Source organism: Manacus vitellinus, unplaced genomic scaffold (assembly GCF_001715985.3).
Source record: "Manacus vitellinus isolate BGI_N305 unplaced genomic scaffold, ASM171598v3 scaffold_7_pilon, whole genome shotgun sequence".
NCBI lineage: Eukaryota > Metazoa > Chordata > Aves > Passeriformes > Pipridae > Manacus > Manacus vitellinus.
In genome coordinates this window covers 7,063,263-7,078,308 of record NW_021940813.1, presented here as the reverse complement: position 1 = coordinate 7,078,308, position 15,046 = coordinate 7,063,263, and the positions used below count along the sequence as shown (strand labels likewise).

Genomic DNA, 15,046 nt, shown 5'->3' with positions numbered 1-15,046 from the left:
AATGATGAATTTGTATAAGGGAAGCAGTTGGCTGTGTTAAGATGGTATTTTATACCTGAAGTCAGAAAACCGTTTTTAAAAAAACAGCTCAATCTACAAAGATGGAACTTTCATTAAATCTTACTGAGATGCCTGTAAAAATGCAATAAACTCTCCAAATAAACCACAATGCAATAGTGTGACTTCCAATGACTTTTAAATCACAACCACAGGAGAGGTATGACTATAATCTTCTACAGAATATAAAGATCAGGGGAGGTAAGCACTACTTTTGGATTTCCAACTTAGGTCATATCTGGCCCGACTTTTCAGATTAGTCAAGTACCCACATGTCCAACTTCATCAGCTCACATACTGCTGCAGACACCCTACACATAAGAAAGCAGGAGTTTATTTGACAAACCTAGAATTCTTTGTCGGTTTTGAAAATTTCTGTGTGTTACTCTTACCTAATAATCCAGTGATAGATTTACAAGAAGAATGAAATATTTCGTGAGATTCATTTCCATGTATTAAGCGATATTAAGATGATCATTAGAGAAGAGGGAGACAGTTAACAGAACTGCAGTCTATATTTAGACATTGATTCTTCCATTTCATCAGAGAATATATTAAATGTCACATTCTGTTGCACAGCCAATTAGAGAGGTAAGCACAACAAAAAAGAGTTTTCCTGCTGGTTTTGTTACCAGCACAGCATGGTATCAAAAAAAGAGACAGGGCTACCCAGCCAGGAACAGACTGCACTAGTGTTAAAATATTTTAGCCTTGAATAAAGATGAAATGCAAATATGAAGCAGTTCATTTTATAACATGTATAACGTTAACTGAAATTCTCAAGAGTTAATAATCTAACCTTATATTTAAGTCAAAGACATCTGCAGTGGGAAGCAAGCTTTGGATTTTGCCTGCCAGAATAATATGCTAAAGTGAGGCATAAGTAAGAAAACTGTATAATGATGAACCAAGTATTTGACAATATAAAATTTTAAAAACAAAATTATTCTGAAAAAGATTAAAAGATTATGTGCAAACAAGTCTTCTTTGGCCCTCAACCTTTACAATGACATAACAGCTATTTTAACCTAATGCCCTGTGTAGGTGACACTGCAATTATAAGTTATTAAAATGTACCCATGCCATTTTAAAGATATTTTAGTTAATGAAGCCATATATAATTCTACTTTATAAATATTATGATCATTAATCAAGATGAAACAAGTATTTTATTTATCTAGAAGATAGGAAAACCCAAAAGTCTCAAAAATAGAAAGTTTAAAACACTAGGGAAAAAGGGAAATATAAGAAAACAAGCAGAATGAACCCCATGAGATATCAGCATATCTTCTAATAAAACATCTTAGTACAGATACTCAGAAAAATGTATCCAATTTTTCTCCCACTCTTTCTAGTTTAAGAAAAGTGAAAGAATGTCAATATCTTTCTCACAATAAATCAGATTTTTTATTATGAGGAGGAAGAGGAGGAGACTGAAGAAGAGAATCTTGTAATAGAGTCTTAAACTCAGTTTAGAACTGAACTGATTGGAAATTTAGCATTGGAAAGTTTTGCACATGCAGGCCAAATCTTTTATATTGAGTAATGCTAAATCTAGAAGGCAGGTAATTATTTTGAAGCGTATAATACCAAATTACTTTTATTGCTACTGAGTAGCTAAGATTTAGCCTTTCTTTTTTCCTTGCACATGTATTTCTATATTTTTCTGTACTTTCAAAGATAAGTAACACTGATGCAGTTTTGCTGACAAAACAATTGCATTAATGAGCTGTTGTTTTCTGTAAGAGAACTGAGGAGCTTTTGATAAATCAACTGCAGGAGCATATAAGCCTTTCAGAAAGTTATTACAGAAGTAACATATGAAAAGGTATCTAACAGGGTCTTTTTCCTGCTGGCAACCTGGAGCTTACTGTGCAATTCTTTCTTATATTTCACCCATTGGCTTGCATACTCTTAAGCACAAGCACTATAAAGACATCTGCTTTAAATACCAGAGAAAATACTAAATACTCTTCCTTTTCTGCTCAATTAATCATCTAAACATTTCATCCAGTAATTGTGTTTAAGGGATAAAGTAGAACAACTACATGTATTGCAACCTATCATCTCTCCTGTGTTCCTTATGGAAAGAATATAAGACAGAATAAAGATCATGAGGCTTTCAACTTGAAAAATCAGTGTTTCTCATACCTTTTGTTTGATGATCATGTCGTTGATGTCATCAAGATCACCTACTATCACTCTCTGAGATTTTATCTCTCGATCCAGTCGAGAAAGCCAGTCAGTGAGTTCTGCCCATGCCTTATTGAAGTCAGCCAAGGCTGGAACCTCCAAAAGCACAGAAGATGGCATTTCTGGTTTGAAGGTGATGGTTTCCTTGGTTACCCTGGTTTGTGTATCCACAGCAACAGTTTCACCAGAAGTTACTGAAAGAAAAAAAATGCTAAAATTACTGAATAAATGAACTATGATAAATGTTTATTTAAGTAACAGAATTTATGCGGTAGAAAGAGTAACACAGAAGTAAGCTCATTTCTTGATGTTATCTCTACTGAAAATTTGAAAATCAAAATTAAAACCAAAACATATGAATTTATTTCTTCCATGTATTTCTATCATAATATCTGCTTAACATCCAGCATTCTCATCATGTTCAAATTGCATCCTTAAAAGACCAGTGGGATGCAGTAACACAAGCAAAGTTTGTAGTGTATTAAGAACCTCTCGTTCAAGGTCATTTAAGTATTGCTACACATGAGTAATTGAAAAGAGTTGGTCAGATTATCCAGTGTATTATGGCCTGACCATGTATCTAGAAGCAGGTTTCCTCCACAGTCTCCAAGTCACTCTGTAGTTGTGAAATTTTCTCACCAACAATCTCCTCACTTACCATTACCACCAAATATTTCCTATAGGCTCTGTGACCAATATGGAAGCTTGTACAAGAAGAAGTTCAACCTTGACTGATTCTTTACTTTTTCACCTCATAACTTGAAAATATTATGTGCTATTATTTGGAGATTTGTGGATTTGGAGATTTGTGGATTTTTTTCCCTTCTCTTTGGAGAAAACGGACTCATCCTCTTCTTAGTGTCTGTTCCTGATCTGTTAGCTATGTTTGAAATAATCTGTTAATTATTCATTGCTTGGAATGGGGAAGCACCCAACATTGGAGCACATTTTCTTTCTGTGCAGCAAAAATGATGAGGTGCCACAGATTGCTACCATTGGACAGAGAGGTATGCAATCATTCAGAAGACCAAGACTGATTTTTTCTTCTTGATTTTAGCTATTTACAAATAGATGTCTGTGAAACATTGGACTATTTTTGCCCTCCAGTTAGTCATGCAAAAGCAATTCCCTGTGGACAATATTATTGCAGATGAGGCTACACTGAATTGTATTTTCTTAATTTTTCCTCATTTTTTTAAAAAGACCAGTCAAAGAAGAAAAATACTAAAATAGGGAAAACACAAGAACAAAAATGCCACTTGAAACAGTACCTGTCCCTTATTGCTCTTTTTTCATGCTTGCACAGATATGACATGGTTCATTCAACAGAAATGTATAAATGAGGGACTAAAATCAATAGACAAATATAAATCAACATTAACTACACAATATATAGCAACAGATCTCATTCTGAAATGATTTATCCAGAACTGCACTGACAGTTTCTGTAACTCAAAGGGAACAATTTGTTGCTTTTGGTTTTGGTGGGAGTTTTTTATAAGTTTGTTTGTTTTTCCCCAGGACAAGTAATTTATAAATGCAAAACTAGAATCAGATTCTTTTTTTTTTTTCAAATATTCGAATAGTAAATTCTATCCCATTGTAACACATCATGAAAACATATCATGGACTTCATCTTTCAATTTATTTAATAGTTATACTGGTTCACTTCAGTGATATGATAAACCACAAAACCAGAAGGACAAATAGAATTTAAGACAATAAATCCCACAAATGTGCAGTTTTGAAGGTGATTTCCCATTAGCCCTTTTTGCTGCTTAACAAACAATGAAACAACAAAGAACAGGAATAGGGGGGAAAAAAAAACCAGAATGATAGCTGTGATTTCCAACTGGTTATTGAGCTCTGAAGTACACTGGATGAAATCAAGAGTATATTAGTAATTTTTGCATCCTGTAAATAATCTGTAATGTTAAACTTTAGGAGTGAAAATAACTAAAATGTGTCATGAAATTGAAATTCAAATATTAAATGCAAAAATAAGAAAAGCAGAATGAAGTAACTGCAAGGAAAGAATTTCCCCCGCACCCCTTCAGTGTTGTGTTTCAAGAGAGGGTCAAACTGACAACTCAAAACAAATGAAGCTCCTTATTTAGGCACTGAACAGGAACAAAATAGACAGGAAAAATGACAACACTTCCAAAAGATTCAAAGCCCTTCCAACACCCATTTCAAGCCAAAGTCTTTAAGCAAAACTGCCTCAGTTCACAGGAATGTTCTGAACCATCCTTCAGAATGTTGTAAGTAGTGTTCAAGTTGTAGCTATGTAAGGTAACTGCATCTACCAGGTCAAAGCTTTTTGACAGAGATGAAATAACACAGTAACTGGATATAGATTTTAATTCATTTTGCATGTCTAGCCTGGAGCTTTAGTTCCATTGTTAGCAGCACCAATTAAGGCAGATACCAGCCTTACATCCTTCATACAATGAATAAGACTAATATACATCCACTAAACTTTGCTCCTGTTTTAGTCAAGGAAACCCAGCTGCATTTTACTCACTCTGAGCAAGCAGAGGAAGGATACCTGTACCCTGTGGCATATGCACAGACATCATCACTCAGTGAATTTGTTATTTTAACACAGGCAACACTGACTTCAGTGACAGACCAAGTGAGTATTCCCTCTGCGGGCAAAGCAGCAGTTTGCTGACTGGAACGTGGCACACCAGGCAGGTTTTGCTTAATTCCTGGGAAGTCTCAAGTGTCATCTTACAAGCACTTTATCATTGTGAGCTCAATTTGGAACAACTAAACTCCACAGCAGCACACAGGTGAAGTTCTGTCAACTACTAAAATGCATTTTTTCCTTTTTCTTATGCAACCAGTTTTCTACAGGCTTAAAGCATCCACAATCATATTCTTAAAATCCAAGAAGACTTCTCAGAGAGAGAGATCTGAAAAGACAGTTCTGAGACTGATTTATTCTTTAGACTTGTTCCAGTGATAAATGAACAGTCTCATCTCTCTCTGTCCTTCAAAGTTAAGGAAATAAAGTTAAGAGTACATTAAGTTCTCCCATGCAGTACAGCCCCTCCATGCCAGGTGCTCACTCCCAATAACACTTGCAGAAAGGGCTACATATTGCCAAATGCTCTGGGTAACAAAGGAGTTCTGAAAGAAAAATAGTAGAAATACAGTGGCCAACAGAGCTCTGATTAACTATAATAAATAATGTAAATTTATTACCCAAAAAAACCCTACCAACTTTAAAATTTGAAAGCAAGGAATGTTTTTTTCTAATAATCTGAACTCAGAATAAAGTCTTTACATTGATCAAAAGTTATTGCCAACAAAATTCCACCCACAACTCTAAATCTAGAAAATATGCACCCGTAGAGAATTGTATCTCTAAGATAAAATTTTCTCAATATTTAATCAGCTTTTAAAGACAAAAATCATGTTTCAAAGTGAGTCTTTTTCTACTTTAATAGAATACTAATGCCTAATTTTCTTAGCCTTGAATATTAAGTAAAAACAATTCTTAGAAAAAGAAGACTTGGTAATAATATTGGGGATATTTCATACATAGTAATTTTTATAGATTATAAATGAGTAACAGTTTGTACTTAATTTCATGAACACTTAGGGAACATTCACATTATGTGTTATTGTGATAAGTTTAAAATACAAGGTAAGTGCCTGCAATTCCTTTTAATTCCCAAAGCTCTTAATGATTCGTAACAAATCGTTATGCATTATATATAATTTTGATCATTGCAGGTAAAAGAAGCTGATAGTTTATGGGATTATTAATTAAAGTTTAGATCTAAAATAGTCTGTGCAGTAAGATGAAGAGAGGGACCAAAACTAAAGACCCCTTAGGGATTCAAAAGAAAGTAGAAAGTCAAGGTTAAAACTCTTTGAAGAAAAAGATTTACAAGTAAATGTGTACTGCTATATTTAAAACATAACTACAAAAGTTATGTTTTCTAATATGTTTTCTAATGTTGCTATTATTAGTTTAATAAACAGCATTAGAATTTTAAATTTATAGTAGAAAGGTAAGTGTCAGCTTTCTCAGACTTTTCTTTCTCTGTCTTAGGAAAATCTGGTAGAACTTTCTTACCATCCTCATTTTTATATGTAGAAGTGTGACTAAGCCATTTATTGTAAAATTAATTTCTTTGAATTTCTTCAAACACAACAGAAAGATGTTTTGATATGTCTTTCATTCGGTGTAAAGAAAAACTCTTGCATCACAAACACTGGGTTGCAATGGGAATAAGAACATATTCCACTGTCTGTCAAAAAAATAGGTAGAAGCTACCAAATCCTAAGGATTTCAGTTACATAAACCACATAAGTAGGTAAATAAACATTGAGCTGAAGTTAACTTAGTGCTGCATAGCACAAAGTTCAGATTATGGCCTGTTGTTGCAAAGAGCTGCAAATACTTTCTCTTTATGCAAGATAACTAGAAGTGTAATGTTAGTAGTTTCTTTGACCATAGGAGGTACTTCAAGGTAATTTCCACATACAGAAGTTAGATTTCTAAAAAACTGCCCTCTGTAGAAGAGAGTCAGATTGGATAATATTTCAGCAAAGTGGAAATACATAAATAAGTCCATGGGCCCTGATAGGATGCACCTGTGAGTGCTGGGGGATCTGGTAGATGTCATTGCAAGGATACTTTCCACAAACTTTGATGGATCATGGCAAATGGAAGTGTCTGAACACTGGAGGAAAGAAAATGTCACTTTCATCTTCAAGAAGGATAATACAGAGAACCCAGGGAACCACAGGTCAATTTGAGGCTTCAACTCAAACCCTGGGAAAGTGATGGAGCAAGTAATCCTGAGAATCTTTAGGTGTATGAAGCACAAAAAGGTGATCAGGAATAGGCAGCATGGATTCCCCAAGGGGAAGTTCTGCTTCACCAAACTGCTCACATTCTATGATAGAACAGCTGGCTTGGCAGATACAGGCAGAACAGCAGTTGTCGACAGCCTTGACGTCAGGAAGGCTTTCAACACTGTCTCCCATAAGATTCTCACAGAGAAGCTAAGGAAGCGTGGGTTGGATGAGCAGATAGTGAGGTGGGCTGAAAACTGGCTGAACCACTGGGTCCACAGGGCAGTGATTAGTGGCATGAAGTCTAGTTGAGGGTCAGTAAGTAGTGGTGCTGCCCAGAGGTCACTCCTGTGTCCAGTCCTATTTAACATCTTCCCTAAGGACGTGACTGTTAGGACAGAGCGTGCCATCAGTAAATTTGCAGCTGACACAACGCTGGGAGGAGCAGCTGACACAGCAAGAGAGGTTGTGCTGCAAATCAGAGGGACCTTGACAGGCTGGAGAAATGGGCTGACGGGAGTGACATGAAGTTCAACAAAGGGAAGTGCAAAATCCTGCACTTCCTGGGGAGGAACAACACCATGTACCAGCACAGGCTGGGAGCTGACCAGCTGTCAGTGCAGAAAAGGTACTCGTGGTCCTTTGGTCCTGGTGGACTCCACGTTGAACATGAGTCATCAATGTGCCCTTGTGACAAAGGCTCATGTTATCATGGACTGCATTAGGAGGATCATTGCCAACAGGTAGACAGAGCCAATGCTTCCCTTCTGGAAAGCCTGAGAGAGTACAAACTGTTTACCCCAGAAAGGAGAAGACTCAGAGTGGAATCTCATCAACATGTATAAATATCTGAAGGGAGGGTGCAGAGAAGATAGAGCCAGGCTCTTTCCACTGGTGCCTTGTGACAAGAAAAGGGGCAATGGGTACAGTTGAAACACAGGAGATTCCCCCTGAATATCAGGAAGTGTTTTTTGACTACGAGGGTGACTGGTCCCTGCAGGATGACAGCTTGCCCCAGAGAGGTTGCAGAATCTCCATTCTTGGAAATACCCAAAAGTCACATGAACATGGTCCTGGACAGCCTCCTCTAGGTTACCCTGTCTGAGTAGGGGGGTTGCACCAGATTAGTTCCAGAGGTCCCTTCCAACCTCAGCTATTCCGTGGTCCTGTAAAGCTATGTTCTCATTTTCAAACATTCTCCAAAAACCACATTGGAAATAGTGTAAGGACAGAGAACGATTTGGGCAGGAAGCAGCTAAGACTGGAGATAGTAAATGGCAATAATCCTGGCACAGTGTATGTAAACATTCAACTGACTGCTCTACATGTGGCAGAAAAAGTTTTAAATCTGCAGTATCTGATCCTAGTTGGACTATTACTTGACCAGGGGCAGGTAGTACAAAACCAATTGAAGATTGTAATATATATCTGTAAACAGAGGTAGCATTAGTCTGCTTGGACCGATTGTTCCATCCAAACCTTTCTAAAAGATAAACTGCTCCAAAGTTCAGTCTCCTTTTAGTAATATAGCATTGTCATGGCACTCCCTGAGAACCTTTCCTTAGGCAGAGTTCAACATGACTGATGGGCCCACTAAAAATTGAAAAGCAAAAGGCTAGGTTATGAATGGATCACTTTTAGTGAGTGTGAGAAATCAGCAGACAAAAACTAAAAAAAAAAGGTAGCACAAGACCCTTTCATATACTATGTGAAGGTAGTTGGATCTATATTCAGTTTATAGCAGTATCGCTGATTAAGATTACCAAGGTTTATTTAACTATCAAAACGTAGTTAAAAAGTTGGTTGAAAACAATATTCTGAAATTATATAGTGTCAACACTGTTTACAATACTGAGATAATGTTTTAAAAAAAAATCCAGAAGGAAAAAAAACCCAAACTCAGACCACAATGTAAACAAAACCCCAAACCTGGTACATTCAATTTAATGGGTAAGATTTAAAAATATCCCTCTTCTGTAAAAAAAACCTTTCCTGTTTATGCAAACTATATATAAAACATGCTTGCATTTGTTACTTCTTTCTGTTTAGTAGTTTAAAGGCTAGCTGAACAAATATCTACAACACTGATACCAATATTTCTACTACTGCTAAAATAATCAATTTTTGATGCCATTAGTTGCTTTTTCACAAAATTTGAAGTTGATTCAACTGCTGAGACACTGACATAATATAAAGTAAACATATGTTAAGGCTAATATCTCTTATTTATTGTAACAAAAGCAAAAATAATAATAAATGTTTACATTTGTGTCATCCCTCCCCATCAATATTGTCTTAATTTTGATATGAAGTGCCAGGAACCCAGAGATGAGAGAAACAATTACTTTCTGGCTTGACTGTGCCCTCTATCTTCTTTTGTCAGTACTCATTTGAGTCTTCCCCTAAGCTCTCATGATATATGCTCTAAAAGGCAAAGAAGAAAAACTTCTTGAAGTAGGAAATTCAGACTGGCTCAACTAAAATGAATAAACTATTATTATGATTGTGACTCTAATCCTCTTCTGCTAGTTTTAGCTTCTCATTTGGTGTATTGTTCCATGTGGAAGACTTTACATGTCTGGCCAGAGAGGTTACTGATCCTCAGCCTGCATATACTGGTTTGCACAAAATGAGGTGAAGTCATACTGAATATTTTCTGTATTTATTGTGTGTATTATCACATGGAAATTTTGGACAAATGGCTTATTTTCTTCATAACATAATTACAAGCTTTTGACTAAATTGCTACTTACATTCATTCATGGTGACCCATAATAAATATTTTCATCGCTCTGATAAAAAGTTTTACATTTGACAACAAAGAAAACAGTTCAGAGCATTCAACACATGTGAGTTTTCATGTTTCAGGGTGATACACGGGCTTTTTTCTAAACCAGTCCTGAAATAAACATTTCCCATTTATTTTACAGACATAACCATTTTAACCTTTTTCAGAAGAACTTTGAAAGGAAACCTTAAGAAGACATTGCATCAAGGGAGTCAGCCTTTTGGAGAACAGAAATGCTACAAACTTTACACTGCAATAACGCTTTGAATCCCAAAGAGATCCACGTAACTACAAACAATTTAAAACTAATTTATCTGTAAAAGTTAGCAGTAATCCACAAATGCAAAAGTACAGTCAATGGAGCTATTTACCTTATGAGTACTACTTACACGTTTGGGTTTTTAAGGATAAAAGTACCTGGTTGGCTCTTAAAATTTTGTAATAAAGAAGTATTGATGAAAATGTTCCAGGCTGTTGTGGGATCTCTTGAAGTGTTAAGACAGAATCAATACAAGGAGTCTTTCTGGTAATATTAAGGCATTGTCAGTATGCAATTTTATTTTTTAAAGTCATCTAAAAATAGTACTTTTGCTGTTACTTAATGTTTTAATAAGGAAATAAAATTTCATTTTTCATATTTATTCCCTCTCTCCCTCTGAGCATTTTCAGTAACTGATTTCTGCATTCTTAGTTAAGTTTTCCAATATCCAGAAACACACACAATAATTTCTGGGCAGTCTGAAGAGTTCAAGGAGTCAAGCATTATTTTTTGAAAGCAGCCTTTTTTTCCGTAGCTGTTTTTTAAAAGTAGTACTATTTGTACCACTACAGAAGGCATTTATTTTTTTCCAAATGATAGGAGCCTTTTTCGGTGAGTAGTTGTTGCAGTTGTTACAACAGGGTTTCATGAAAATGAATGTTTTGTACTACAGCATTTGTGGTGCTGTAGAATCAAATTCTGTCACATACTTGCCTTACAAAAAACGTTGTGACAACATCTGTCACAAATGATGCAAGCACCTCTCAGCATTCCTTTTGTCAGTAAAGTAACAAGTTCCTTGACTTAGTATGCAGCTTTCAATTGGATGTCAATCTATATGACAACATTTACATTTCCAGTGTATTGCTATTGGCATGTAACTGAATTTTGGCAGCTAGTTTTTTGATATAAGGAAAAACACTCACCAGCAGCTCCAACTTTTACAATCTCATAAAAAATCACCTCTTCTAATTTTGCAAGATCTATAAATTGATTTAACAGGCATAAATTGCCATCCTGGCCAAGGGGAACTCTGAAAAAAAGGTGTAAGAAATTGTACACAGATACAAAACATTTTGTTTCGGGATTTTAGGCACCTTGTAGCTTAAAAAAAAAAAAACATAACAAGTTTGAAGAAGCTGTGAAATAATCAGAGTTCAGTTAGCTAATTTAACAATGTTACGGTATTCATGCCAAAGCTTCTGTCTACCCTTATTCTTCAAGAGAAAAATTCTGCAGAATTAAAAACAGCTGTTCAAAGGCAATGTCATCACTGTCACTTTGTTTCTGACAAAGTAATTCCTGAAATCACTACAAGCACCTTCTGTTCTTTCATTAGAAATTTTAAAATACCTTGCCTCGTACTACTTTGTGAAACACTTGTCAAGCTTTCCCACGAAAACACCTATAAATGCTTATTTTTCAGGTCAAACTAAACTCTACTGCTTTTCCAGCTATTTTAGTTTCACCCTATGAAGAACTCCCTTTGGGAACTTAAGTGTCATCTGACCAGCAATCTATTGTTAAAGGAAATATCAGTAATGCAAATCTCTTCCTTCCTGTCCCCATCACTGTATGTCCCTTGCTTTTTCACACTGATACAATCAAAGTCAGTAGCCTGATATTTCAGTGACAAGCTTCATGTCAACCAGACTAAAGAGTTTTCTAGCTGGAAGAGAAGAGATTTTCATTTGCCACCTTTTTCTCCTTTTAGCCCTTTATGGTTTAAGGAACAAGTCTGTCGTTCTGCCATCGTCTCATGCCCTCTGACTAGAGTAGAAATGTTAGAAGCAATTATGAGCTTTATTCCTCATTCCCTGTGGCCTCCAGCTGCTCATGAACTGTGATCACACTCGCTTAAACTCCTTGCTTGGCTGTTTCTCTGTAGAGCAGATCTAACTCTGTGGTAGCTCCAATCACCATGGAAATATTAGGAAGGATGTCAAAGAGCCATTGCATTTTTTGGTAGGGCATGACCAGGATGTCAATGAGCACTGCTCCTTTCACAAGGAAAAGCTGGCTTCCTTTACTCTTTTAAAAAGACAAGTCAACAAAGAAAAGCACAAAGGTCAAGAGAGTTATGTGCAGAATGACCTATGACTTTCTATTATTCTATCAAATTAAAGACATTTTCACAGAATTTAGTTGTCAATAGACCTAATTACTACATAAAAAGAAAGAAAATAGAGAGATTAGTGCTATTTGGAAGCCGATATTATCTGGATAATCAGATATTAAGAAATTCAGGTGCCTGTGACAAAAAGAAGGGAGAGGGAGAGTGCTTAAAGCACTTTAAAAAAAGAGTGTGATTTAAAGATGTAAAGCTAGAAACTGAGGCAGAAAACTAAAAAAAGAGGGTAAACTACCACTTTATTACAGATACTCTGTTGTAGGAACTCTAGTGAGAATCCTTTTTCCCTATCTTCCAGAATAAACTAATTCAAATGCTTGTTGTTCAAATGTCTATCTGTGTTTTAAAAATGACACAATTGTGTTGTTGCCACATTTCTTGAAAATTGTTAACATTGGATTCTGCAGAATGCTATCCATGTTACGGGAGCCATATAAAAAATCCGACCCTAACTGTAACTTAGTTCTGTGCTCTCACCTGGTCTAGCTTATCAATAATAGCTTGATGAATTCTACAGTATGCTGCAATTTACATTTCATGGGATTGAATCAAAATGAATCCTGCCTATCCTGCTGCTACTAACTATTGATCAAGAAATTAAATGAAAGAAAGCAAGCTGCAAAGCCTGCTCCTCAGAAGAAAATGCTGGATCATATTTTAAAAATGAAATAGGTGAATCCGGTCCTTTGAAAGACTGATGACAGCATTAATCTTATTCACATCATAAATCTTGACAGCTGTGCTTTGAACAACTTGTTACAGAATAGCAAAAGTAGATCTAGATTCCATATTGTCTTTAATAACAGCAAAGCAGCCAACTGCTGTTTTCACTTTGATTTACATTTCATCACAGGTATAAGTACAATAAGTACAATAAAAATTCTGAGTAGAAACCCAGAGTGAGTTTTATTTAATCAATTGAGCCCTGAAAAATCAAAGTAGAAGTCCACCTTCCCTTTGTAAACTGCACTGCCACACCTGTTTATTACAGATATTTTAAAGAGGAACCTACTGCAAGACCTCTGAAATAGGATGGTAAATAAAGGCATAACCTTTGTTTTTATTTAAATTGGGCTTCTGTGGCTTAGGTGTATTTTGTGTGTATTTTTTACCTGTCAGATAATCCAGAAACAAATCCTCAAATCAAGATATACTATGAAGATCAAGATAGAAATTCTGAGAATAAAAGAGATTTGCGTTTCTAAACTTGCTTATTATGTTTTTATTCATGCAGCTCTGAAGGCATAGTGTCAGCTTTTTATCTAGATGCTTTTCATTACTTCTCCCTGTTGGTGTTGCAGCACATGCTGAGAATGACCTCCAGAGATTCCTGAAGCTATATGCAGAGAGAAAATTGAATCTGAAAGCTTTATTAGACAAGTTTGTCTTCAGCTTGTGTCTGATGTCAGCTGTATTGAAAAATAGAACTGCTCGTGAAACTGGGTCCTGACCTTGAAAAATCTCCAATCAAATGGTAACTGATTCAGTTTCGTGCCATATTGTTATTTGTTAGATGTGTCACATATGTGAGAAGTGAAAAAGCTTCTTAATGAAAATCAGATGGAATGATTAGACACTTCTTTCTTGAATAAAATGGACAAAACAGATATATGGCAATGTACATATAATAGGGCCATCTCAGGCTGGCATCTGTGAACCTCTTTACTACATAAGACTATAAAGTAAAATGATTCGAACTCAAGTCTGCTAAAATTATTTACAGAGACAAATTTTTTTTATCCTTCATTCAAAGGCAACCAAAAGAAAAAGTAAAGGCAATCATCTAGGCAATCATCTATTTCTTTACTATTCTACTACATATGGAGAGTGAGCAACCTTCGTTAGGTCAGCTGACTTAAGGAAGAGTCTATTTTTACTGCTCTCTAATGACTTAGGACCTCAAGGTATTCTCTATGATACCTCCCTACTGCATTTTTCCCTAATCATTTTCTCCTTTGCATTTTATTTTGTAAAATTTCATAGAGTTAAACCAAATTATAACATTAAAAATAGGTATTTCCTTTAGATTCAATATGCATAAGTATCAGAAACTATACACTTCTAGACACATAATCATTATTGGAAACAGTATTTCTTTCTACTACAACTCTCATAATAGTGGTTTTCTTTACTGGTGTCCTAAAACCAAAGTTGACTAAAATGGACTATTGGCAGTAGCATTGCCTTCTTATTCAGTGTAGAACTACTTATCATAACAGATGCACACTCTGGATTTTTAGCTGTTCATTCTGTGGAGAATGGTTCTAGAAAATTAAGTATCTACCACATCCCCTATGAAAGCATTTAAATACCTGACAGTACAGTTCTTTTAAATGGTGAAGGTTACACACAACATATTTTTAAATATCAACACAGGTTTCCATTAGGATTGAAAACACTGTAGATGCACACATCCCTAAATCGTTCAGTCTTTCCCAAGGAATTATTTTGAGTATTCTTGGTCTCAATTATACTCTGCTAGCTGCTATAAAGAATACAGACACTCTAATATCTGATTTGTACATTTGTTTTTACACACATTATTATATTCTCAGGTTCATATAATGAAATGCACAAGGATTTTTAAAGCTAGCTTTTGAAAATTCTGAGAAAAACACATGCTGAACTACAGCATATGTGTTCACTCAAACACTGTGCATAATACATAAACAATGACTACTTCAGAGCACATTAGCTATGAAATACAACAAAAAAGAACATTTATCTATTGTGCATTTTTGCCCAAAGCTAGTCGTTGTCATTTTTGTTTCTTACATTTTTTTCTTTGTTTCCTGAATATCTC

General features: G+C 35.5%; 1 protein-coding gene across 7 annotated transcripts in view; it reads right to left on the bottom strand.

Moving 5' to 3' along the window:
- DMD (dystrophin) overlaps window positions 1–15,046 on the bottom strand; it is a 991,087-nt gene that overhangs the window by 325,159 nt on the left and 650,882 nt on the right. For all 7 annotated transcript variants that reach the window (XM_018084043.3, XM_018084032.3, XM_018084034.3 and 4 more), the window contains one exon: window positions 2,209–2,444. In XM_018084043.3, coding sequence (XP_017939532.3) covers window positions 2,209–2,444 — 236 coding nt within the window. The remainder of the gene's footprint in view (window positions 1–2,208; window positions 2,445–15,046) is intronic.